Here is a 22744-nt window from a genome sequence, read left to right on the forward strand (position 1 = left end):
AATTTAACAGTCGAGCTTCACTGTTAAGTTAGGGTTCAAGCATGCAGGGTCACATTTTATTGCTCCTTCCCCTGCATGCAGAGGCTACTTGTGCTACGGCTTCGGTTGTATTTTTAGAGGTTTGTGTGTTTTACCCCTCGTAGCCCCCCGATTAAAATAAAGAGTCTGACAGGAGAATATATGTTAAATAGGAAGACATTTGAACATGGTGTCCACAGTGAACAGGAAACAGTGAGTTCATGTCTAAATGTGTGACACCACTTTATAAAAAGCAGATGAAGTGGAAGTAAAGGTCTTGAGTGGGAGATGTCAACAGTGATTAAAAGATGTGACTTCATTCCTGGTTACCATGAGTCAGACTTTTAAGAACTTTGCATGAATAAAGCTTTTTCCACCCTCTAGGGTATCTGTGGCGAGGCAAATGTCAGTACTTGTCCACTTGTTAGGTTTTTTTTCATGTCATAATTAATGATTGGTGATTAAATGAAGTATGATTCAACACAAGAGTAAAAAAATAAGGCAATTGTACTCCTTACTGGAGTTGTGAGGCCTTTAAAAATGCTGTTTATACAACAGTTTGAATGCATATTCCTTACCTTGCTCAGCATTTTTGCTCCATGCGTTTAAGTTTTTCTTTTACACAAACTTTGGCACAACAGTACCCAGGAAAATTGAAGGAGTAGCAAATTAATCCTCATCTGTTTAAAAATAGTCTAAAGTGTAATAATTAGCAGAAAGGTTTATGTCTCTTAAACTGTAATACTGTAGCAACAACCTTCTTTAGTACAAAATACAAGCTGCTTTTGTTTTCGACCAGCATTTAAAGTTCAAGTTTGCGTTAATTAAAAAAAAAAAAAACATTTGTGTGGGCTGCTTAAGTGTCGGAGTGAAAAAGTTGGAAATAGTTTTTTTTTTTTTTTCCCATTTTAAAGCTGACATTAGACACACAATATGATTCACTGTGATGTGTCTCTGATGTAATTTGTCTGAAAATGTAAAAACAAAAAAAAGATGCCGCTTTTTTTTGTTTTTCGTGGAAGTTTGAGTTTCTGTGGAAACAGTCACTTGGACAGAAACAATTACTCATACGTGAGTTGAGGAGTAACGGGGGAGAAGTGAACATACTTGGTTGCAGAGCACACAGAGGATAATCCACCTTGACGAAAATATATCGATCTGCGTTCAGGACAAAAAGGAGACTGCACCTCGATAAGACTAACAGAGTGGCTAAAAATGATACTGCGATTAGATGGAAGTCATGTTGAAGGAAAAAGGTGGGTTAATGTTAGTAAAATGCTGTGTAGGACCTATGACTGTGTTTGGATCTTTCAAAGACACATGCTGCCTTTCTTTTAAGGTTTTAGGAAGAGAACCTGAAAACTAAATAATCCCAACAAAGGCCTCTTTGAATACATGAAATTCTGTCTCTTTTTATGCTCTTCCCAGGCTGTGTTTCTATTCTCACGTCTTTTAGACATCGAATTAGCGCGACTCAATTACCCGTGGATTGATTCGTCAGAGGCTCTTGGCATTACCTTACAGAAGAGATCAATTGAATCATTCTTAATGAGGCTATCCATCAACAGATCACTAATAGATAAATTAGAGCATCCCACTCCCCATGCCTTCACACCAGCATGCCCACATCTTACTGACTCCTGACTACTGACTCTCGTAGGTGCTGATGCACAACACACTCTTTGGCTGATTGATCCAAGATGCTAGCCTTAGCATTTCCCACATGACAAGGAGGGAAAAGAGTCAGTCCTGGACTCTGCTCTGCACGTATGAGAAAGCCTTTGTTTAGGAAGTCCGGACTTCCTGCACAGTCCTCCTGAGACAATAAGTGAAATGACTTCTTTTGTTTGGCTTCTTCTGAGATGTGTACTACTTATTTAGAAGCAGGATAATAACATATACAACTTAAAGTTGGTTATATTATCTTACCTGTACGATAATATCAGTCAACATTTCAGTCAATTTAAAAACATACTTAGGCTAGAATTTATTTGACAATGACTCACAGGTCAATACCAGAAATGTCGTCTTGCATCAGTAACGGTAATGAAAATACAATTTACTCATTCACTTATAGTGGAACTATGAAGCGTATACCAAATTTGTGATATTTTCTTGTTCCTGGTGTTGTAAACTAACGTCAGGAAAGTTCAAACAGAGTTTCTGCAGGGAGCATTTTCTTTTGACGTGAGCTGCAAAATAGAAACAAAAATAAATAAAATAAGCAGACATAAAGAGCAAGTCAGAGGCTGTTATAAAATGAATACGAAGACTCAGCTTTCTGTAATGATTCATTAGAAATGTCATGGATGTTTGCGGTACATGCAGCTTTCCTCCTTGCTATAAAACTAACCTTGTAATCCGTTGCAACGAGACATTTTGTAACAGTATCAGTCATGAAGAAAGTGTTCATTTCTTCCATGTTTTCATGGCCTGTTGATCCCACTGCAGCCCTATAGGAAACGTGCTGTGAGATCTCTCTGTGAGTTGATACAGTTAAAAATAAAACACATTTAATTGGAACTGTACAAACGATTGCCACCATGCTTGCGCAGACGATGAACATTTCTTTCCAGCGTGTCATTCTTTTATCTGTGTACTCACAGGTTAGGCGTGATGCAGTGTGTGACAATTTAACCTTTCTGGATTGTGACTCAGCCAGTCTATGTCTAAAAATGTGCGCCTGTCCTGCAGTACAAACACAACATGGTGTCTGTCACATGATGTGTCAGATGAAAGATGTCACACCTAATCTGATAAGCCTCTGTATTTTTTTATTTGTTTGTCTTTGTGTGTGTGTGTGGGGGGGGGGGGGGGGGGGTGTTGTGGCAGAATTTGACACATAAAGTAAAATGTTGTAGTTTTCAGTACAGGCTAAATAGTTCAAATAAGTTAAGTATTTTTCTAATTATTTCTGAAAAGTTACTATTTTTGCCCTTAAGCAACACAGCCTAATCATTCAAAATGATACCCTTGAATTGTCAGCATGCCCCAATTTTTTTGCTCACACTGAAATAAAGCTGAACATAAAGTGAGGTTGGCAGTTTTTCAAGTGGGACGCTGTAATGCAATAAAAATCTCTCGGACCGGAAAGGCAGAGCCATATTTACTCTCCCTGTTGTCAGCAAAGTCACAATAGAAAACATGTGTCGCCTTCATTCTCACTGCAGTCAAATTGACAGTGAATGATGTGGACATGGGGATGTGTGGTGCTGTTTTTGCTTGCTAGCACATTGATATGGAGGGAGATGCTGGAGGGTTAATTTGGATGTGTGATGTCTAAAAATAGACCCTTTTTTTTTTCTGAGGGAATTGTTTAATTCTTGTTTCATGGAGTGAGTGGTTACTTCTTAGAAATAAAGGCGATCATTTTGTTGTAGTGAAATAAAAAGATTTTCCACAAGCTGAAGCATGTTTCCAACCGTTGCCGATGATTCAATAATTTAAAGATAAAGCCAACATGTCACGGCTTGTGGTGTCTTTTTTTTTTTTAAAGGTGAGCTGTATAGTTGAGTGTTCAGTTTTCCAATCGCACTTCAACCCACAAAACTAATCTGAAATCAGCCGCTCTTAAGCAACTGTGGAGCTTAAGCGATAGCAACTCCACGGCACCAGCATTCCAGAGAACAGAGACAGGGATGGAAGCACATTTAGTTAGACCACTGGGAATACTAAACCTAAGGTTGCACCATTAACTTGCCTTAAGGTTTTGTTGTTTCAACATCACTATCTATTGAGGATTGTTGAATTACCAGGATGGAAATGTTGTCCAGCCTGTTTTGGCTGAAACTTATTGAGCTCCTGGAGACTGTCACGAGGGAATTTTCATTGTTTGTAAAAGTAGGGCAGTATTTCCTGTGCTCACTTTGAATAACTAAAGGTTTGAGGTTTATTCTTCGAGGTTATTTTTTAAGATGTAAGGGTGAATCACCATGTATCACACACACACACTCTTTGGCTCTTTTATTTGTGCTTTTCAGCACTGGAAGAAGATCTGCTTTGCCACAACTTAAGTTTTCTTTCTTTTTAGTATTTAGAAGAAACTTTGGAAGAAATACGAGTGACACAAAAGAATATCCTTTTAAAATAAACAAACACAGTAAACACATTAAAACTGACATGCCTTAACTAAGGTGCTGATACCGTTACGATAACCTCGAGACAACTTCCACTTGCTGACTCGGCACAAACATTTTCATCCATCAAACCTCTCCATTGTAGTCCGTGTTCAGCACTGCTTTCATATGTATGCTGCACATTCTCTGCAGATTGTTGTTGCTTTTTCCTCACAATGTTGTTTAAGCTGCAAGTTTTATCCAATGAACTGCGTGTCTTGTTACAATGTCCTCAGCTGCTCCTCTCGTGTTGGAAATAGGTCATGCCAGCACTCTTCTGTAGTTGAGTTTAGAAAAGCATGACAATGCCTGGAGAACACAAAAAGAAACTTGAGGCTTCTTTTTGCCTTGGAAAATAATGTTAGATCTTAGTCCGCACATTGCTGACCAACGACTTCAGTCTGTGCTCGCTTCTGAAGCTGCAACTGCAGACTTGATTAACAAACACATGAAAACAGTCTGACTGTATGCAGGCAACAGTATTTTATAATGATGATACATTTTTACATAAAGTCCACAAGGAAGTTATTATTTCAGCAGAAGATGGCAACATTTCCAGATATCAACATTAAGGTGCCATCATCATCTATATTTTTATGTTTCTCAGTTGTACAGGTTTTCTCTTTTTCTCTTTGTAAAGTGAAAATGAAGACTTTTTAAAAATAATGGCCATTAAACACGTTTTTTTTTAACAACAAGCTTTTGATTCTGGTTGGGTTTTGTTTGTCTTTCATTCCAGTTTTGATGAATCATAGACCTTTTGGCAGGATACAAAAGTAACGGGTTGGTCAATAATGGAAATTACCTTGATTGTGCTTGAGTAGTACAAAGAGCTTGGAAAGAGTGGGAAAGCACTTTTCAATACTGAGAGCTGGAAAAGACTTGTCTGTTATGTCAATAGATTTACTGCAGTTAGGGTTTGCTGTTGAGTCCTTCTGAGCACAATGTGACTGGAATTTTTAAAAAAAGCGTTACTTTCTACACTCCTTATCAAGATCTTTCCGTTCTCTAAGTTTATTTTGTGTGCCTGCAAAATGGTAAAAAAAAAAATGATGTGCAAAGTCATCTCTGTGCTCCCTTTTTTATTTTCTAATGACTGTTGGTGAAGAATTTAAAATAATTCAGTCTTGCATTAAGGCACCTTGACAGGGGCCTGCCTTACTTTGACACACCTCCAGTGCAAAGGGTGTTTGAAGAAGTTAATGTGTAAGCTTTGTTTACATGTTTCAGAAGTCCAGTTTGACATCTGAACTAGATTAAGCACAGAAAAAGAAGGACCGCATGTTCAGTTTATTGCTTGGTTATCAACAGTATCAATTTTGTTATCATGTCCTGAAACAAGTCCAAAAATAGTTGCCCAGTGAAATTCTTGATCAAAACATGTTAGAAAGTGAGGGTTACATACTGGAAAAAGAAATGTTTTATGACAAACTCCATAAAGTCTTCTTTTATCTGATTTTTTTTTTTGTCCATCTCTCTTCTTCTCCAGATTGCTGTCTGGCCTGGAAAAAAAAATCACAATGAATGAGGCTACGAAAGGGACTATTGACCGGAGCTGACAATCTTTTTTTCTATCAGCACCATGTGGCAAAATTGGCTCAAAGGGGTCTGCAGTCCCTTGAAGATGTTGTGAAACCGAGCCTTCAAGACTAAAGGATGACAGAGGCGTGTTCCCCTGTAATCATTTCACATTTTATCACAAGTGTCAGAACACTGATCATCAAAGAGGTCCTCATACAAAGACTTGGATTGTAACTTTTTTTTTTTTTGTTTTGTTCATTTGAACCTTTTTGGGAACCAGACTCAATATAAGGACCTTCTACATGTGCTGCAGAAATGGACTAGAAGCCCATGTGTAGCAGGGCAGCTGCTGCAGCTCGTGGAATAACTTAAACCCCTAACTACCACACCCCCTCTCCCTGCCATCGTCTGACTAACCCACCTGTCCAAAGGCAGAGCCCACTATCCAATGGCATGGGCCAAGTTCTTCAGGAAGCCGGGGGGCAATCTGGGGAAATCGTACCAGCCGGGGAGCATGCTGTCTCTGGCCCCTACAAAAGGACTACTGAACGAGCCGGGCCAGAACAGCTGCTTCCTCAACAGCGCTGTGCAGGTAGGTCTGTCTGGTGCTTGAGTTGTTTGACAATGGATTTAATTCAGCATTTCTTGAGATGTGTAACTATTTATTCTTCGCCTTTTGATATAGTGAGCTATCGGATTTAACAGGTACAAGCCAAGGCCTCTTTTTGTAAATTTAATTGAATACCTTTATTATTTTGCTGCAGCCAATAAGGACTTATACTTTCTATTTAGAATTTTTTTTTATTGGATGGATTTTATTCTACAATTATTTATACAGTTATGGGAGGATTTTGTGTTTCACTAGAATGAGAAGCATCTTATTTTCCATATTTGTTTGTACCACCATCGTCCTTTTTTTAAATTGAAACTGAATTAAAGCTTCAGTGAAAGGATGAGAGGTTCAATAAAATCTATATCTGACATTCCTTGACCTGTTGTTTCAGATATGTACTAACAGCTTGAACATCACCAGAGTTAAATGAAAATTCGTCAAGAGACCTAAATGGAATCACGGTTTTCACCGAGAAGCCATTTGATAAACACATTACGTAGACGTCTTCCTCTGGGGACCAAAAACGTCTGTTTCAATTTATAAAAATGATAATGAAGACGTTCTAATAGTGTTTGAAAATGTTTCTTCCTTCTGTTTGACCAACTGACATGATTACCGATATGGAAAAAGTAGTATTTATACTAGATAACATTCAACTGTACTCACTGGTTGCTTCCTCCCTCCAGGAGTATAAACCATGACTCTTCTCAAAATATGACTGCTTATGCGAACCGTCACCCTTATGCAGAGACTTCTACAATTAGTCTGTGTCTTAATTGGTCAGACAATCCCAGAAATTTGGTAATCTACTTGAAGGTTGGGCTTGGCTCTTGGGGAAACTGTAGGGGGATTTGTTTCCTTCGTGCACTCGGCCACACAGTGAAGTCACTCTGAGAGACTGTGACTCAGGGTGAGCCAACCGATGAGCTGGTTGAAGATGATCATTACCTTCGGCTTTGTTTCTGCAAGGGCGCTTATTTCTCCTAGTCAGCTCCTCATCCGCATGACCTTGGAGACTCTGTCCTAATGCCTTAATACCTTTATGTCACAAGAGTTTTTTTGTGCATAATAAGATGCCTCCGACTCAAAAACAAGACCTTCCTATGTTTGCTTCATCATTCAAAGCTCAGACAAAGAAAAACTAAAATGTTAAGCTTTTTTGAAGTGTATATAATCCCAGCAATGTCCTCTTTCTCTTGTGTAGGTATTATGGCAGCTGGACATCTTCAGACGCAGCTTGAGGCAGCTACCTGGGCACTTCTGTCTGGGGGAATCCTGCATCTTCTGTGCTCTGAAGGTAAAACACAATCAGAAGCGTATTTGATGAACTTCTCCCTGGAGGAAAAAATAAATGCTCATGATGACCGAAGTTTGGTGGCACTGTTACTTTAAGTGCTACTCTTCAATCGTAAACACTTATAAATGATTCAATGACTTTGCCTAACTGCTTTTAAATATGTAGGCAATTATTTCAAAAATATAAATAGGCTTATGGCATTTTACCCCTCACTGTTGAGGTACTAATATTGAAAATCAAACGTATACATGAATGCTCAGAACTTGTGTTGTCATGCTCTCAGTGAAACAACAAGGTTATTTTAGGAGAGAACAGATACCAAGAGTGTTCTTAAGTAGCTTGTTTAATGAGAATGCACCTGTTTGACATAAACAAGCAAGTAATTGATGACAAAGCACACAAAGAATGGCATTGATTGCACAATACAGAATGAAACTATGTGCTGTATACTTAAGGACACAGCCTTTCGGCACACATTCATATAGAGCCTGTAGGGGCAGGACTGATTCAGACAGATAGGAATGTTGCTGTATCATCATGAATGCATTGTTTTTAACCAAAGGTGACGGTGTTGTTAAACCTGCATGCATACCTAGAGATGCACGATCCACTTTTAATTTTTTTCCGCTACAGGTCCGATCCGATTCAGATATATATCTATCAATACCGAAACTGATTCAGATATTTATTGTCATCATAATTAATGGTGTTATTATTGTTGTTGGTTTTATATGTTAAGGCCACACAAAGCTGTAGTGAGCCCGGCATTGCACTGTGCTGACTTCACATACAAACAGGTAGCAGCAACAACTGTTTTCAAATTAAATATTTTAAACTGATGTGCAAGAATTGTAATTTTTAAATCCCCCTGAACAAAGTACCTCCATTAAGAGTGCTGGTTTAAGCACAGACGGGTGCCAAAGTGTTGAAAATGAAGGGCCCAGGTTAACAAATGCTTGGATTGCCCTTGTGGTAAGTAGTCGGCAATTTGGCTAGCAGATAGCTTTGCTCGAAAAGTCTGATTGAGTTCTGGTTCTTGTCTGTCATTGCTAGGGATTTAACCGCTCACAGAAGTCACAGTTCGGGTCGTCCCTCGGTTTTGGGGGTAACGGTTCAGTACAAGTTCTGTTCAACAGGGAAAAAGCAAGAAAAAGTTCTGGAAGCATATTTCAAGGTTATTTTGAATTGGTGTGTGGACGCTACCATGTGTGATTGCCTTCTTGGATGTATTAGTCGTACGATTGAATGAACTGGACCGTGGCGTTACGATCTGTGTTACATGGTTACACCCTTGGTCATGAATGTGGCAGCTGTGTGAGTCGCATATGCAGACTGTGTCTCAAGAATGGAAAGTGACATGTATGCTTTTAATGAACTAAATGTTTCATTGTCCAAGTGCAATCAAGTCTTTGTTCTCCTCCTCAGGGAATTTTCTCCCAGTTCCAGCACAGTCGGGAACGTGCTCTGCCCTCCGACAACCTGCGTCACGCCTTGGCAGAGACCTTTAAGGACGAGCAGCGCTTCCAGCTGGGCTTCATGGATGATGCCGCAGAGTGCTTTGTAAGTTCCCGTGGCAACTCGGCTGTCCTGCGGGAGGGAACACCAGCTTCGGAGAGGGATGTGTGTGTTTTTGTGTGTGTTGCCCTGCTGCCTCACAGTTCGGGTATTGCACAGCAAACAAACTGTTTGGCGAGGTCACTGAAAGAGCTTCTGTCCCTCCCTTCCCCTCCCATCAACCCCTGCCACATTGCTGCTAAATATCATCGTGACAGGTTATATAAGGGCCACAGCTCTGTTTGAACCTCTCTGTTTTGCGCCACCATATTATGCTACGTTGTTTAAGTGATTTTTAGAAGCCGATTTCATGCGTCCTTCTTGGTTTTTCTCACCAGTTCCAGCTCTTTTCACTCTTTTTGGAACAGCATAGCAATGTTTTGTCGTAACCATTTTCCCCTAACTGCGGTTAAATTGTTATGGGACTCCAACCATCGAATATAAAAAGGACCTTTCTTTATCTGCATGGTCCACTCCACACTACAAAAGTGAACTCTAACTGCTTCAGCTTAGACCCAAGCTTATGTATCAAAGTTTCTATTTTTAATAGACAATATGAATTCTTGTTCCCACATAGGCCTTTGCCCTTGAGCGTTCACCATGTAATACATTGGCAGCAGTGTGCAGCTGCTAAGTTTGTGTGAGGAGTTAGCCAGTGTCAAATTAACAGGCTGCGTAGTTGTGCCTGTAACCTTTGCAGGCCTACCTTGCAGCCTTAATATTTTATAAACCGACAAGCACTCCATAAAAACAGGTGGGATCTAAAACGGAAAATAGCTGGCTGTTTAAATGTGTCCCTTCTGCTGTCGGCTTTACAACAATACTCCTAAAAAAATGTGTTCTCTTTGTGTAAGTGTGTGTTACATTACAATGCAGTTCAGCGCTCTAAGAAATACCTTTGCCTGATGAGAAAAATGAGTAGCCTGTGGTGCTGCAAAGAGGTGGCTTTGCAACTCACAGAATTGTAAAGATTTTGTTGAATTCCTGAAAAGAGTATCATTTTGTGTCACAGGAGAACATTCTGGAGAGGATCCACCTGCACATTGTGCCGGAGGAGACGGATGCTTGCACGTCGAAGTCATGCATCACGCATCAAAAGTTTGCTATGTCACTTTATGAGCAGGTGAGTGGGGGGGGGTTTGAAAACCATGGAAACTATGATGTGATTATAATTTTGACATTTTTGTCTCTCCTGCATCCATTCATTCAAAGTTGGTGTTGCTGTTTTTTTTTAATCAGTGGTTTATGTTTTATTAAAACTTAAATAGGCCTTCCTTTTTTAACATTATATGTATCAGTTCATACAGTTTCTGTTTGCACAACCCCTACAGTATGTGCAAGCAGGCTAAACACACTAGCCATTGTAAGGATTAAGCAGCACTCACACACAAAGACAGGTACATGAATCACTGTCTGAGACAGTAGAAATCCAATCCGTCATGTTTTGATACTGGGTCGCCCCAGTGGAATAAGGAGGGTGTTTCTGGTCTGATTCCACAGTGCAGTAGCAAGCAGCAGCACCGGATAAATCACAGATGGTGTACACATAAATTCTAACACCCTTCCGTGAGGCTGCGATGCCCATCATTGACACCATCCCAAACCAGTTCTATCTCGGTATCAAACAGATAATACGCCTTTGTACTAAATCCCTTCAGGGCCCAGAGTGGATTTAGTTCGACCCAGACTTCAGAACGCCAGGATCCAGCAAATATTATCAAGGCCTGAGTGAGGTTTGCCCCACTCAGTTAGCAGTTTATAAGTGATCACAATGAAAACAGCATGTCTTAATCTCTTACCTACATTAAAAAAAACACACAATTTAACATAAAACTTAACCCTCTAAAACCTAAATATTGACATTCTGTATGTAGAGTTGTTAATTTCCTTTAAAAAACAGTGTATTGACTTGTTTTATTTTTCGGGGTTTCTGAATATGTTGCTGAATGGCAACCCTAGGTCCCCCAGTCTACAAGTATTACCACTTTGATTCCAATAGAGTCCGCATATTACACTTATTATACATTAATGACTCAAATATGCAAATTTGTGTTGAATTTAAAGGACATGAAACTGTGTGATACATCACACTTAAATCAAGCAGTGAGAAAAATCCAAGCGTATCAGTTAAGTGTGAATTTCTTCAGAGTAAAAAAAACAGTCAGAATATGACTGGTAATCGCAACTTCATTTCAATCTAGCAAAACTATATTTTTATCACATTAGTCCAACAGTATTTTTAATTACTTAAATTATAGTACAAAACATTGTTTGAAAAAAAAAAACAACTTTTCATGAACTTGTTTTGTAGATTGTCTACTTTTGTCTAAAAGTGGTACACAGCAAAGTTTTTTTGAAATTAGCATTTAGTATGTTTTACACAATATATACATATCTATATGCACGTATGCATGCTGGAAGCACACATGTATATATTTTTTTTGCTCTCTCTCTTTGCTGTGCAGTCTGTGTGCCGTAGCTGTGGGGCATCCTCTGACCCACTGCCGTTTACAGAGCTGGTGCATTATGTCTCCACCACCGCACTCTGGTAAGGCACAGGCAATATGAAACTTTCTTTGCTTTCCCCATAGTCACCCGTCCTGCTTCACTGTGTTTCCACTTTTCCTATCTTTCTTTGCACATTTGTCACAAGGACACAACTCAACTTTTTCGCTGACATGACACACGCAACAGTTTTTCTCTCTCTGCACACCTTAATCTTTATTTGTCCCTGTCTGTATCCTTTTCTCTTACATCCTTGTTCTGTCCTGCTGACAAAGCTGCTCTCTCTTTTTCTTTAGTCAACAGATGCCTCAGCGCAGGGATGAGTCTTTTGGGGAATTATTACAAGCAGCAAGTACAATAGGAGACCTTCGTAACTGTCCGGTAAGTGTATTAATGCAAAGTGTTTTATGTGTAAAAATGCTCTAGTTTTAGAAGGAGCCATTCATCCACAGTGAAGCTATTTCTCTACTTTGTTGAATAAAGACTCTTCGTGAGTGCAGTAAGTCTCATATGTTTTTTTTTTTTTGATGTACATTTTTACTGACTGGCCTTTTTTTGGATTGTACTTGGTAATTGGGCAAAGTTGCTTTTGGGTGAAACTTGAGTCATTTTTTTTGTGTTTTTCTTTTTCAGAGCAACTGCGGCCAGAGGATAAGGATCAGACGAGTCCTCATGAACTCCCCCGAGATAGTTACCATTGGCTTCGTCTGGGACTCTGACCAGTCAGACCTCACAGAGGATGTTATCAGATCACTGGGGCCTCATCTCAGTCTTTCTGCAGTGAGTGTGCTTTCACCAGCATCTTGTGTACATCTTGTTGTTGCTTAATTTCTATTTTGTTACCTGTAGTGAGTGGAAATCCTGCTTGAAAATGGACAGAGGTTATTTTAGGGAAAGAAAATGTTTTGGCGGGATTAAAGATTAAGGTTGTTTAAAAAATAATCCAACAACATCTAGCTAGAACATGTCTTTGTACTTTCTTAAGGAAGTAATAAATTAGCGTGCGTTCTTGGAATTTGCTGAACCACACAGCTGTGGTCTTGTGTTCCCCTGTTTACTTTTGGTGCAATCGGACATATGTGGGAAATAAAGTGGGGATTTATTTCTCTGTAAATCAGGCCATTGCGTAAGCAGTTAACGCCCAATTCCCAGTTGGCTCACACTACGGAGCAAAAAGCCTATGCTGGCCTTGGTCAGCTTGTCAAAGAGCCCCTCCCTTCTTCTCTGTTTTCCTGAGTTTGTGTGTGTGTGTGTGAGTGTGTGTGTGTGTGAATGCCTGTCTGAGGGAAAATGTGGGCTGAATAGACGTCTTTGAGGCTGAGGAAACATGTTTAAAACTCCTCTTGTTGCAGTGTTTATGTTCACACATTCTTAATTGTTAGAATGCACACACAAGGACATGTCTTTCACCGTTTCTGTCTGAAATCATGACTTCACACAGCTATAAGTCATCTGATGTTTACACATAAAATATGTATGTAAAACTTGGCCTGGTTTAGAAAATATTCCTGAGTGGGCCGTCCATCAACCCACTGTGTTTACTGAAATCAATCAATCAGTGAAGTTGAAGAGAAGAGAAAAAAACCCTTACATTACATAACTTTCCTATTGAAGTTTCAAACCACTTATTTGACAGCTCCCACTTGCCCGTTTCCAAAGCATCCCACCAGAAGAATTCACCCGCCCCCCGCCCCCCGCCCCCCTGCCCCCTACAAGTGAGCCACAAAGACCCTGATTCATTAGGCAGTGTTTCATGTGACTTTATTAGGCGTTGAAGGGAGACCTCCACCCTTGTCACTTGCTTTGAATCTATTGTTTGAAAGAGTGAGAGGGGCCACAGAGAACTGGTTGTGTAGGAAACATGGGAAGGAAAAATAGCTTTGTAACCAACACTTCTTCTTCGTCTGTAATTCTTTTTATGTTTTTGAATTGTTTTGATACCATTTGTCTTTTTAAATAGTCGCCCCATCAGGGAGCTGTATCGCAACCGCACCAAAGCAGAGCTCCGCCCTCATGACATCTTTGTACATTCATTGATTTCACAATGGTGTAATATTGGTGTCCCAGTCGGTGAAGTCACATTGTGTTACTGTGTGTTGCGAAAGTACAACGTGTAGAGAAACACTGAAAGATCCACATACACACCCACACACTGGGTGTGCTGCCCCATCCCCGGCTATCTCTGTCAATCCTGCTTCGCCCCGTGTAACCCCTCTGTGACTATCTCCAATGGTGGCACAGAAGTGGTATCACTTTGTCACTTTCTTACACCTCCTTGACATTCATAGCGAAGGCGAGACGTAACGGGGGCATAAATATCTCTACTTGAACGGGCAGTCTGAACAGGGCGAGGGATTCTGACAGCAAGACCGGAGCATTTGCCGATACAGAGCGTCCGTCTAATAACAGAGCAATTCAAATCATAATTATGATTTCTTAACACCTGTGTACTCCTTCACCTATTATCAATGTGATATGATAGCTGTCATTGTTGTGAGGTCTGACTCAGTGGAATGAATGAATCAAAACATGAAAACAAGCTAAGTTAGACACACTGTAGTGTAAGACAGGATAGCAAGTGCTGCTGGAAAGTCCCTGATTTAAACCTTATTGGTACTGATTATCAAATCAATGCTCGTTGATTCACACAGACCTTAATCTATAACAGATGGAGTCACTGATTTCCCCCAGCTTTCAACATCCCACACATTACTGTGGCGTTGATGTCGATGAGTTACCTGTGTGTAAATGTGTATATTTATATATGTGTGTGTGTGTGTTTTTTATGGACACAGCTCTTCTACAGGGTGACGGATGAGCATGCCAAAAAGGGAGAGCTGCAGTTAGTGGGAATGATCTGCTACTCCAGCCGCCACTACTGTGCCTTTGCCTTCCACACCAAGTCTTCCAAATGGGTCTTCTTTGACGATGCGACAGTGAAAGAGGTGAGAGGCTGCTGTAATCATCATTAGAGTAAATGAACTGATAGGTTAACTATTTAGGTATTCATTTTTTCGCTAATTTAGGAAATATACCCAACATAATCCTGGCCTTTATTGGAAGGTGCTATTATTGTTTTTTTTTTCTGTAATATTACTCAAATTGTACTATCACTGAATTTTTAACAACTGGTCAGGCAAAATACTAGATTGGAAGAAATTGTGTGTTGCTTCGGGGAACTTATGACTGATATTTCAAAATAAAAGTCTTTACAGAGGCGAACATCTAATACATTTTGATTATTTTAACTTTCAGGAGTGATACACAAGCAGACAAACAAACAACTTCAAAAGATATTAACAATCAATATAGAAGTAGAATGTAGGGTGTTCAAAAACTAAATTGAAATAAATTTGTTCTCTTAATGAGTCTTAGGATCTAGTGTAGTACAGAGTTGGACACCAGGCTTAAATGGTTATGGTTCATCTTGAAGATCCAGAGGATGTTTTCACTCTTTGTTTACCAAGTTTCTTTCCGCACTGATCATCCACATATTCAATTTTGCAATCTTAAAACATAAACACGCGCATTCATGAGTAGCTCGCAGAAGCAGAGAGTAGCATTTTTCAGTCTCCATCTCTATCGCCAAGTCTCTTTATCGCCACAAGTAAGGACCACATCGATTGCCCTCATGAGCCTCTGGGTTGATGAGCCTTTACGGCCTTTATGACACTAAAGAGTCTGCTAACCAAAAGCCCCCCACCCCCATTTCTACTGCAGTACTCCGAACTCAAAGTACTGCAGTATTCAAATGATCCCGAACCAGTAGAGATTGTTTCACTGATCCCTCCATTGGTTAAAGTGGCACGGTTATAGAGAATGCAGAGTTTCTCTGTGCAGGTGTGTATCCTGTCTTATGTGTGAAAAATCTTTCATTTGTGTGTCTGTATTTGTTTGTGCAGGCAAGTGCTGTTGTGTTGCATTGAGTGTGTGTATCTGTGCAGTATGCTGGCCGTGAATCCTATCCTTTTTCTATTTTTCTAAATATTGGATTTGTTTTCATGGTGTACAGCAAATATGAGCACATCTTTTGTCTCACATGCTCACAATTTTCTCGGGGACTGTGGTGCAGCGGCTGGCTGGCTCTGTGTCAATCCATCAGCAGCTTGTGCTGTGTATGCAGAACCCCCCCCACCCCCCACCCCCCCTCCTCTCTTCCTATACCCCCCAACTGAGATGGAGGAGCTACAGTGCTCAGCAGCGCCTGCCAAACTCGTACCTGGGTCGAAACTTGCCAGCATTTCTGTGGCTCCCTCGGTCCCAGCTGCTAATTGACTACCGGAGTGTAGCTCCATTTTTGCTTTTTCCACTGCAAGAAAAATCCCTGTTGAAAGTCTTATAAGTGGTGGATGACATGTAGAAATGTTAAGCACACATTGGAGGTAGTTCTCCTCTTCCTTTTCCTCCTTCCTATTCCTTCTGCATCAATTGAGCTTTTTTACTTCCATTTCCGCATCCTTCCTTCTTTTGTTTTTCCTTTTTTCTTTGCATTATTCCTCCTCCTCCTCCTCCCCGTCCACCGACATTTGCTTAATTAAGAAGCACACAAGCATCTGTTAGCCCGTAGCCTGCCTTTGTTGTGCCTCGGTGGCGAGACATGCACCTTACTCAGCTTACTCAGCTAATGTGATTGTGCAATTTGGCTTTGGTGTGATACATTCATTCATAGATTAGACTTCTCACAGTAAGTTGAGGTTTTATTTTGAAGTTGCAAGTGGATGTTATGGCAGCTGTTTGCTTCCTTAGAAACCAAATTATCATGATGATATTCACAGTCTGCATATTTCTAAATAGATGTACCATTGTTTCTTGCCTCTCATCAAGAAAATACAACATTTAAAACCTTTGCTAGTCGCTTCAAATTGATGTAAAAAAAACATGAAGAAAACTGAGTCTAATGTTCATCGAATGTGTGCATTGCGTACTTTGACCACATTCTCTCTGTCTTTTTTTTTATTTCTTTTTTTAGATCGGCTCCAGGTGGAAAGATGTGGTCAGCAAATGTATCAAAGGTCACTTCCAGCCTCTCCTCCTCTTTTACTCCAACCCTGACGGGAGTGCGATCACCGCAGATGATGCCTCAAGACAAAACAGCAACCACGCTCACTACAAGACGCCTTTGAACGGAGACGTGCAAGGTATTACCTTTGAAACAAAAAGTTACTTATCTGTGTTTGTTCGATATTTCTTAAAAATTGGCTAACTGGACCTGAGAAAGAAGACTAGTGCCACTATTTCAGTGTTCAAACTATCATTATACTTAACATAACTATGCAACGATAAGACACAATATTTGTATTGTTTTAAGCAGGAATAGTTGTTGGTAAAAGTGTCCTTTAATTAATAACCCTAATGAAATCCTCCAAATCCCAAAATGGTGCTTTTGAGAGTAACAGGTTTTTAATTAAACGTGTGAGACATTTCCCATTTCAAGTGACATAGAGGAAAATAAAGCTGTACTCTCAACCCTTTTTAGTCTTTAAAGTCCCAAGAATCGAGCAGGATGTGGTATTAATTTAAAAACGGTAAGGAAAATGTCCGCAGTACTATCTTCTTTGTCTCGTGTTTAAACTTTGAAATGCAAACGAAGAGCCTTAGGTTTTAATGTTGGTGAGTTTAAGTGTTAATGATTGATCTTTTTTTACTTTTCACCCTGTACCTCAAATCTGTAACAAATCTAATATCATGACATATTTACTTACTTTAAAATAGAATAATGTTCACTTGACAATCACTCTTAATACAAATCAGCTTTAAAGAAACATTAGCAAACAGAAAAACAACTCTTTATAGGGCGTGTTAAATCCCGGATCATAAGTTGGCTTTGCGGGCAGTAATGAAAATTTGTTTATGTGCAGCTCTGCTGTTTGGATTATACATCCCTGGATTTGTTTGGGGAGGTTTTTATCCCCTTAAAAGATCCTCCTCCAACTCTGTGCTGGCCCTGCCCCAGGTCCAAGCTGTGGCATCCGCTCACTGCCCCTCAGAGCTGACAGGGCGCAGGACCAAATGGGATCATCCTTTGATAGCAAAGAGAATTTTGTGTGGATTTTGTCTTTTAAATTGTGTTTCAGCTTCGGTGTGGGTATTTATTGATTTCTACATATGTGATATATGTTTCATCGTAAAACTTATGTAAAATGGTTTATTCTGACCCAACAACAATCCTACATTCATGGCTTTTGCTTGAAAGATTTGAATTTTTTTGTGTTTTGCGCCACAGGTTTTGAATCTCCAGTTATAATCCCTAAGAAGCTGGACCTCACCAGGGAGAACCTGAATGCTTTCCTGGACCAAGACTCATTAAAGAAAAGTCCTTCCACCTACAGCAGGGGCAGCGCTCAGACGGGTGGAGGACGGGGACCAGGTAAGACCTAAATGATAAAAGGATTCAAAGTGCAAGAGATGAATATATTTGTAACCAAATGTATAGTAAACTCAATGCAAAGGATTCCATTTTAATAATTTTTAATGCCATTTTAAAGATTTTTACAACTGCTAGAATCCAAAATGTGTGGTCTTATTTACTTGTCTTAATTGAAAAGTAAATAGTTTTTAAAAGTAGAAAGGTTTCATCAAAAAGTGTAGCAAACTAGGGTTATAAACCACAATAGATGCTTGTTTTTACAGTAATCAGAGATGAGTCTCTTTGTGTGGGGGTTGTAGTTTTCAGATGTGAAAACAGTTTAATTCATAAATATTTTAGTCCACAGAGAGAGGCAACAAGCACAGGTCTGGCATAGCAACCAAAGGAAGAAATAATGACACGTCTTTACTTTAAAACTACATTGAGCTATGTTTGTCATACAGAAAGGATTAGGAGAGAGGTCACAGAAGAGCGGCTTATCCTGTACATACTTCAGTGCAATCTGTGTGAAGTAAAGGGTGGACATTTAGAAATCATTTGCTTAAAAAGGAATAGGAGAAAATGGTGTTGGTGCAAATGTAACCAGCAAATTTGGTTTAACGTTACTGCATATTTTATTATTATGTTAATGTGTAATGTAGTTTAGATCCTTAAGATATGTGTTCAATAGTTTCCCCTCATTTGAACTCAATTCATTTTTTGTTTGGGTGCTAGAGAAATCATGGGGTCTCAAAAGACATCTTGTGTTTTGAAATGTCATCTTCTCTTCCAAGTGATTCCTGTTGAAATCTCAGACAGCTAACAGACCCCACCGTATGCTCATGTTTTCATGTTTTCCAGTGCCATGACTAATCATTGCGTTTCAAAGTGAATATCTGTCAGAGATGGGGCAGAAAAGTCTCTGCGCTGCCACGTTATCATCCTGCTGCCTTTCTCCTCATGTAGCAGAAAATGTACCGCAAAGTGTGTCAAGTTTGACTTCTGTGTACACACTCGGCAACTGCTCAGTGCCTTGGGGGGGGTGCTAGGAACTAGGGAAGAGTTGAAAGTTGTGGAAGGAACAGGATGTGGCAAGAGATAGATATCTATGCATGCTCTGAGAGGAAAATAGTTTTAATGGTGGCTGCAGCGATAGACCTCCCCTCCTGATGCATCTGAATTTCAAATGAGATTAAAAGATATATATAATCTGTCCCTTATTTGGGAAATTGTGCCAAAATCCTGATGGTTATTCCTGACATTTCTCCTTTTTTTTTTTTTTTTTTGCAGTGAAAATGGGCTCTAACGATCCCAAGAGCCGCCTCAGGGAGGTTTCCCGAGAAGTTGCCCAGAAAGCAGGAGAGGCGCGGGGGATGCATCCATCCAGAAGAGACCCTGATCGGAGTGGTCAACGCAGGCCGGAGTCACGCTACAGAGGTGGGTTTCTTTGGACAGTATTTGGATATTACATGTGCAATACATAAACATGAGAACCGCTAGTCTCTTTGGTACGAAACGCTAGCCTCCCTTATGTAATCAGGAGCAAAGTGTCAGAGAGGGATTAAGTGCTGACGTCTGTAGGCGAAGTCTGCCTTCATCCCACTCTCGTACTCGGCACCATTTGGTTTCCCTCTTTGTGGATACATAAACAAACAGACTTAAACTAAGCAGATAAAGCCAGACAGAGATAAATAATGCATCATTTAATTAGAAGAGGAATTAAACTCCACAGCTTCATATTCTTTCAACTTACCCCCAGATACCTTGCCTCCTTATTCATCACAAATTGAGTGTGTGTTTGTTATGATTAAGAGGCTGATCCGTCCACTTCTCTAATGCTCTTTAAGGACAACACCCCTTTTCAATTAAGATTCACTGAAGGGATTGCGGTGCAACAATTGTAGCACGCTCCCAGATCCACCACGTCAACAACAGTAGCCTGTGTTTGCAGCCGGCTCATGTCCCTTTATGATTGACTGCTGTAGGCTAAAGGGGCTAGTGTCGTTGTTGTGATGAATGTCTTGGCTGGAGGTGACACTACAGTTAATGTAAGTAGTAAGAATTTACCGCAGCAGTAGCACTGATGCCCAGGCATGAGCTCGCACTTTGCTAAGAAGTCTTCTTAAAACAGGTCAAGAAGTGCTTAGGCAACTTGTGGGGTAGCCCTGAGGTATTTGTACACGGTCTATGGCTGGATTGATGTGGACGTGTTTTCATTCTTCCAAAAATGATCCACAGCCTTGTTTACTGCTGACAACATTGAGCCGGCAGCTGAAAGTCTTTTGAACACACCGGTAACATATATATGAGCTGAAACGTAGAGAGCGATGTTTGAAGTGATTTAACTCTGGCTCGCAGTCAGCAAAATCCAAAGCAATAGGGGCTCAATCTCCAAGGGCTGACAGTTATATGTGGCATTAAATTCACTTTTTGTACCCTAAAACATGACTTCACTACGGATCAGATGTCCCAGGCCATTACAGGACGACTTCAATACATAGCACGCAGCCTCTTGTTCGATCACACATTGAGGAACAGTACTTTTTAGAGCCCAAAATGAAAATTTTCATCCATAATATATGAGTGGATTTGCTTTTTAATTCACTTAATAAAGTGATACCAAAGATTTGGCAGACAAAGAAGCAAGCAGTATAAGAAGCAGTGTGTGGGTGTATGTCTGCTGTGACAGGAGTGAACTAGCTTACAGGAAGGATGTCTGTTCATATATTCTGAAATTGTCTCGTATGCCTGGAAGTGTCCTTGGAGGTGTAGACACGCATCCATTACACACTATCACATGTCGACGGACTTGGGAAATACTTACACGTGTGCAAAAATACACCAAACTGCAATTGTTTTTCCCCACTCGTATCTGCATGAGCCGGTTGCCTCCTGTGTACACACCACGGAAAGAAAGTAGACTCCTGTAGGCTGTAATTTACACCTTCCTGTCATCTGCAGACATAAATGTCAGTGACCCTGTTGTCGTCATGCCCTTCTCTCATTTTCTGCACAACCTGCACTGTGCTGTTTCACGGCGTTGTATCTCAATGTCAGAGTGGGGGTGAAAACCTTTTTTTGGGGGGGGCGATAAGAGATGTAGGAAATTTAGACAACCAGTTGAAAACGTTTAACTCGATATGCTGCACTAAAGGTTTATTTAAATTATATGGAATTTGATGCGTTCAGTTTTATACGATGATCGGGAAAAACTTGGTTTAATTGTGTAAAAAGGTTGATGGCGTTTTGTTGTGAATTCTCTTTCTTTTTGTGTTATTCAATTTAAACCAGTGTTCTATTCTTTAATTGTTGATTTGAAGCATCTGTTCTGCATGCGTTTTGCTTTTCTCATATTCCAAGTTATCACGATAATTATAAATGTTTTCGTTTAAACCAGATCCAGATCAGGACAGGACCTACTCTCGCTCAGTCTCCCCTCCAGAGAATGGCTTCCGGCAACATGTGGAAACCCGACTGTACAGCAGCCAGGGAAAAGGTCCCACCCGGACTGAGCGGACACCCCACATGGGGGGGCGGTCATCACATGAGGCATACTCAAGGGTCCAAGTTTTGCCCAGTATCAGCAGTGGTCATCACAGCAGGAGGTTAGAACAGCTCTCTAATGGATATGACACTGACAGCAGCCAGGACTCCAGAGAACGTCCAGGAAGTGCAGGAAATGGCCGCAGCAGGGCCAGCCGTCCCTGGAAGCCCATGCGGGAGGCGCTAAATGTGGACAGTGTTTTGAATAGTAGCGGTGGGAATTCAGTAAGTCAGGAGCGAAAGCAGCACAGCCCACGAAGAAGACCCAGTAGCCAGTCGCCCTCCCGTGATCGAGAGCGAGACAGAGACAGAGATTTAACATGGGGAGGCCGAGAAGAGCGCAAACCCAAGAGCCTGATGACCATCTACGAGGACGAGCAGAGGCATGAAACAGGAGGCAGCAGAAGCTCTCTGGACTCAGACGGCCGGGGCGGCTACAGCGAAAAGGACAGGTCGAAGAGCTCAGCAACTCTAAAAGTGCGGAATGACAACTGGAAGATCCAAAGAACTGAATCTGGATATGAAAGTAGTGACAGGCTGAGCAATGGCTCAGCAAACCTCGACTCACCTGTGGTGGAGAACCTTTCCTCCAAGGACCTGAGATCCATTCCTGAGCTGCATCTAACAATGTAAAATCAACTGTTTGATCTAAGTTACATCAACCACAAAATCTCAGACACAGACATCTCCTAATTTCTGCTGCGTGATTGCCGGCATAATGCTGCTTTGTCATGCCCAACTCTCAAAAGTGCTGCCATTTTTTAATGATTAAACATTACACACACACTGTTCTAAGAATAGCTAGACCCATTTAACATAAACGCACACAAGGCAGATGCAGAAGCCTTATTATGCTTGGGCTGTGGTTTGTTGGCTTTGTTGTGCAGGTCTTGTTTGGAGTTAATGATCCCAACTAGCTGACATCTCCTGTACTCAGAAGAGAGGCAGCAGATAGCTGACTTTCTAAACCGCTGCTGCATTCTTTAAGCCTGTTTTCATGAAGGTATTTTGGCGAAGGGATCCTTTGATCAGTAAATCTTCTTATAGCTTAGATGATTTGTGACTGAGTTTAGGTATGAAGTCAGTGGAAAAACAAAACAATTTGAAATTCAGCTTTTGTGATATAGTAGGACGTTTGTTCTTTTCCCTGCTGTTTTCATGGGATGGAGTGCGATATTTGTACATTTGATAATATAAAACAATATAGGAAGCGTCATGTACCACGTACGAAA

The 22744-nt window shown here is 40.5% G+C and overlaps 1 protein-coding gene across 3 annotated transcripts in view; it reads left to right on the forward strand.

Moving 5' to 3' along the window:
* The window catches only part of LOC109981628 (inactive ubiquitin carboxyl-terminal hydrolase 53), a 32942-nt gene that overhangs the window by 2077 nt on the left and 8121 nt on the right, over positions 1-22744 (forward strand). For all 3 annotated transcript variants that reach the window (XM_065950511.1, XM_020630516.3, XM_065950510.1), the window contains exons 2-13: positions 5623-6246; positions 7472-7564; positions 8990-9124; positions 10131-10241; positions 11584-11666; positions 11920-12004; positions 12257-12403; positions 14419-14568; positions 16593-16761; positions 17847-17990; positions 19260-19406; positions 21367-22141. In XM_065950511.1, coding sequence (XP_065806583.1) covers positions 6103-6246; positions 7472-7564; positions 8990-9124; positions 10131-10241; positions 11584-11666; positions 11920-12004; positions 12257-12403; positions 14419-14568; positions 16593-16761; positions 17847-17990; positions 19260-19406; positions 21367-22141 — 2183 coding nt within the window. In that variant the 5' untranslated portion in view covers positions 5623-6102. The remainder of the gene's footprint in view (positions 1-5622; positions 6247-7471; positions 7565-8989; positions 9125-10130; positions 10242-11583; positions 11667-11919; positions 12005-12256; positions 12404-14418; positions 14569-16592; positions 16762-17846; positions 17991-19259; positions 19407-21366; positions 22142-22744) is intronic.

This window comes from Labrus bergylta, chromosome 22 (assembly GCF_963930695.1).
Source record: "Labrus bergylta chromosome 22, fLabBer1.1, whole genome shotgun sequence".
NCBI classification, from domain to species: domain Eukaryota; kingdom Metazoa; phylum Chordata; class Actinopteri; order Labriformes; family Labridae; genus Labrus; species Labrus bergylta.